The sequence below is a fragment of the Garra rufa genome, chromosome 20, assembly GCF_049309525.1.
Source record: "Garra rufa chromosome 20, GarRuf1.0, whole genome shotgun sequence".
NCBI classification, from domain to species: Eukaryota; Metazoa; Chordata; class Actinopteri; order Cypriniformes; family Cyprinidae; genus Garra; species Garra rufa.
Window position 1 is genome coordinate 30,379,629 of NC_133380.1, and position 4,679 is coordinate 30,384,307.

The 4,679-nt window shown below is 36.9% G+C and overlaps 1 protein-coding gene across 1 annotated transcript in view; it reads right to left on the bottom strand.

The window, feature by feature from the left end:
- Nucleotides 1-570: 570 nt before the first annotated feature.
- The window catches only part of slc6a1b (solute carrier family 6 member 1b), a 9,159-nt gene continuing 5,050 nt past the window's right edge, over nucleotides 571-4,679 (bottom strand). The window contains 7 exon segments of the mRNA XM_073825546.1: nucleotides 571-2,687; nucleotides 3,207-3,263; nucleotides 3,265-3,344; nucleotides 3,347-3,374; nucleotides 3,451-3,551; nucleotides 4,050-4,152; nucleotides 4,415-4,428. Of these exon segments, the coding sequence (XP_073681647.1) occupies nucleotides 2,550-2,687; nucleotides 3,207-3,263; nucleotides 3,265-3,344; nucleotides 3,347-3,374; nucleotides 3,451-3,551; nucleotides 4,050-4,152; nucleotides 4,415-4,428 (521 nt within the window). The 3' untranslated portion in view covers nucleotides 571-2,549.

A 4,679-nucleotide genomic window follows, 5' to 3' on the forward strand; every position in this document is an offset into this window, starting at 1 on the left:
TTGGATCCACGAGCACAAGCTATTATATCACAGCGGTAGTATATGCGGGCCACAGGGAATGTCAGAATATGGAAATCTACAGTGTAACCTCTGGGCTTGATCATATGGAAAGCAGTTAAACATCAAATAATTGAGGAACGGATTTCCAATAAAATTACATTTGTGACTGCTGTAAAAAAATATGACTGAGTATGTATTTAATAATTGAATTTTATCATCAAAGCTGGTAAATAAATGATTTGATTATTTGTTTGATTTGACAATCAGAACTAGTTGGGACTATTAAAGGGTCAATCGCTGAAGGAGATTAATTATCCTCTCTGGACAGAATCCATCGGGGCATCTATTAATCCAAGAACAGGTCAAAGGAAACCATTATGTGTAAACTTCCTGTCTCCTGTGCATAATCTCTCATGCTGTGAAATGTGAGTAATGCGAAAATAGAATTAGCTTATTTTTAATTATATTTTCACCTCTAAAATGTCTATATATCAGAATGATTACATTTTAATTAAGTTTGTGCTAGCAATGTAATATTTAGAGAAAAAAATATCAACACGAGACAGCACACATGATAATCTATAATACTTTATTTTTTAATCAGATAACACATGGCAATCATGCTTTTATATAACACCATCTAAAGACATTTATTATATATATATTTTTTTACATATCAATATTTTACATTAGGCCCAAACAGTTAGAAATATACAAAACAATATTTTCTTTGACTAGACATATTATCTATTCTCTTATAATCTTCCATCATTGTTATTCATTTGTTATTATTACTATTCTTTTTTACATTTCAGAAAGATATGTGCTTTATATAGTTTCTGAGATCGATGCATTATTGCAGTAAACAGCAAATAATATAAGGTTCTTCAACAAGACAAAAACCTCAAAACGGACATTCACAGGTACTTTTACACGGTACAGTTTTACAACATTTTTTCAGAGAGAAATCTGATGAATGGTAAATTTATACAATTTCACGAAAAACTCTTATTGATTGCACTTTTTTTTCATCAGACGTCTTGCAGAGAATAAGTCGGCTAATTAATCCAGATCTCTGTCACATGTAGCTGCCATAGAAGCAAACTAACAGTGCTCTTTTTCGGATACCTTTGTGGCTTGTGAACTTAAAGCTCTGTGCTTTTCACCAGTGGCATTTCAAAATATAACAGTGGAAATAAAACTGTCACTTCTCTCTGTCTCACACACATGCTCACGCTCACTCTCTCTCACACACACACACACACACACACACACACACACACACACACACACACACACATGCACGTATATCCCTTTATATGATTTCACGTAAATTAATTATTGCCCAACTAAGTCTGTATATTTAAAAAGGAAACATCAGTATTTCTTCCATTGGAACAACGGCTCTGTCAGTTTTTTTTTGACACAGAGTGCTGGTTTGTCAATGATGTCTGACAAAATGACCCTAGAAACCATGGCAACAGACTATAGCTTCTGCTCAGAAGTGATTATTTGCTGAAGGCTGCTCACAGCTATAATCGTTTTTGATCCAGGAGAGCAAATTTTGGTCACTTTCGCCATTTTTCCTGAGGAGTGGCATGCAAATGTGGTGAGCAGGATTAACAGTGGTTTCATGGGGTACGTCTGCCCCCAAAAAATGACTTTTTTGACCCTGTGCAGTGATACGGTGCGACGTAAAACAGTTTTTCAGATCTGTCAGTAGCATAAACATGAATTTGGTCCTTCTTACTCTTACATAGAAAACATGTACTAAAATGATTCTAAAAAACACATACAAAGTTATTTTTTGTCTTAGAAAAAAAAAAGGAAAAAAATAGTAACAGTCTTTTTTGACGTCAATTTGCCCTGCGGCTGGTAATTCGTCACTGCCTGGGGCGTTTGTAAACCCAAATCCATACTGGTCTTGTGCTTTTCAGGGTTTGCCCGAAGGCTAAACGGGAGAAGGGCTGTTTGAAAATGTAGAGTCTTGAAAAGTGTAGTCTGGCTACGTAACCTTGACATCCAAGGTTCATCTCGCCCCGTTGCATGCTCCCATATTCTCGCTCCCTGCTTTTATATAGATATATAGATGTGTATATATATATATATATATATATATATATATATATATATATATATATATATATATATATATAGTTTTTTTTTTCAGATACAATCAGATACAATTCGATTCTAACCTACTGTATTTTTATATTTTAATACATTAATTACATGTAATATCAAATTAACACGGTTGGGATGCCAAATCTTCGATTATCATTTAAATCATGTCCTCTGTTTACGCTGTGACCCTTCTTCATCTTACTCTTTTTTAGAAAGACTAATATCTTGCATATGAAATATAGATTAACCCTAGAACATTGCTGGATATATTTTTTGACCCTATGTATATATGTACCAAAACAATTCAAACTGTAATCAGGTTGGTTTTCCCTCGGAGGTAGGTGAATATACTTTAGACATGGAAGTCCTTGGTTGTAATCAACCGTGATTACTCTTTTATTCTCTCTCTGAACGTTGACCTTTGATCATACGGGGTGAAGCACGGGGAGGGTGGTTAGATGTAGGGCCTCGTCATTAGCTGGGGTTGGGTTCTCGGGTTGCTGTTCTGGCCCATTCTCTTGAGTCCGAACCACCGACGTGGGCTGAATCATTATCCGAAGGCGCTGCAAAAGAAAAGGAAAATCATCAGCTATTCCTGCCAAACAAAGAAAGCGTAAATCGTGACCCTTGATTGGTACAATTAGGAAATCAGATGTTATTGAAGCCAAATCTAAACTTTGCTTCCCTGGTAGGAACCTGTGATTCAAGTGTGTCAGGATTGTTACAAGCTACATTCGCATTGAACTGGGACTGGGGCTCTTTGTTCCTAATTACTAGTCTCAGAAACGCCAGGTACACTTCATGCAGCAAAAATACCTTTAGCAAAAACTCCTGTCTAATTTGTTCAATCAGTCCAAGTCACTGATTGCATGTTCAAATGCCAAGAACTGACGACTAATTGATGTAATTAGAATGAATCCAATAGCCACGAAATAGGAACAGTGCATGCTTTGCCCCATGCTGAAACATCTGCATTAATAATGCACGCAATCTAAATCAATTACTCTGTCGTCAGTGGAGATACTTTCATGTTCCCTGACAGATACACCTGTGGCTGCGAGGACTAAAAATGCAAGTGTTACCTCTTTATATGAGCCCTTTAGGGTGAGGAACATGTAGCCCATGTATCCAGGGATGAGAAATCATGGATGACAGGGCCATGCACCAGCCTACACCTTGCCCCCACTTTGGGAACACGTAGTTGTTCATTGTAAGCGGACCATCTGAACAGCGCTGAAGATGAACACACCCTGCAACAGAAGGAACAAACACTCAGTTTGTATTAGAAATGCTTCCAGTACACAAAGACGCTGTAAAACCACTTACCGCCACAATGAGAGGGGTGAATGCGACCCAGCACAGCTTCCACCAAATACAGGGTTGGTATCCAATCATCTCCTCAATATTGCCGTAGAATTTATTGACACCTGCAGGTGGCACAAAATAAGAAGAGCAGAGTCATGCGGTTTTGAAAAACAATGCATGAGCGATTCGCTGAGGATTACAGCCGGGTGGAGGTCTGCTGTATGTGCGCCCCCTTCATAAATGCAAATAGAGAATCATGCGGTAGTTTGCATAATCAAGCCTGCCATGCACAACAATTAAGATTCTACAGGTTCATATTCATTCAAATCAACTGAGTGTGGAAATGAGTCTGGCAGTGAGATTAGCATGAATTATAAAGATCTTTGATAATAATTAGCATGCGTTATGTGTTGTGTCTGGATGTGAAGAATAAAAAGCAAATGAATTAATAACTACAAAATCTATAAGCGAAACAGCCTTCTTTTGTTTAGCTTTCGATGACTGACTTTAAACGTGGTAAACAAATATTCCATGTATTCACTTAAATATTTGTTTAAAATGCATGCAAATGTGAAAAGGGAAATTTACCCATTGAATTATTAGATAAAGTGAATAATTACCATAGAACCAGGATATGGAGACGCATTCAAAGAACACCAGGAACAGCAGACACATTCCACTGGCAGAATAGTAGTCGAACAGTTTGAACACATAGAGGCCACCCTGTCGAGAAAAGAATTACCATGATTAGCGAGAGACGTGGTTCATTAACGTTGGTTTCCAAACCAGCTCTCTCATCTAGTTAGCAGTGTTTGGGTTCAAAGGCATGGTAGCAGCAATGAGCATTAGCGAAACAAGCTATCTCTATTATTCTTTGAGTCACAAGATTGGGCTGAAAAGGATGTAGAATTTGGGTTAGGATTATACATAATTGCACATCAGTGGTTCAAATTCATGTGAGCATTTTAGTGATTTGCTGGTTTACCTCAAGCACTTGTGCTCTTTATTAAGGTCAAGATGAAATTATGTTGAAAACCCATTTTACTTCTATAATGTGAAGTATTTCTAAGTTAAGCTACTTGAAAAGGGATGAATACTGATGGACTAACAAACCCCAAAAGCCATATTATATAATTTTCCTGGGCATAATCTAGTCTATTTACTATATATTTGGTGAATTATCTATTTTTTTTTCTTCTGCAGAGTGTCCACGTTTTCTCTAGCTTTTATATAATATCAGTCTGAGGTTA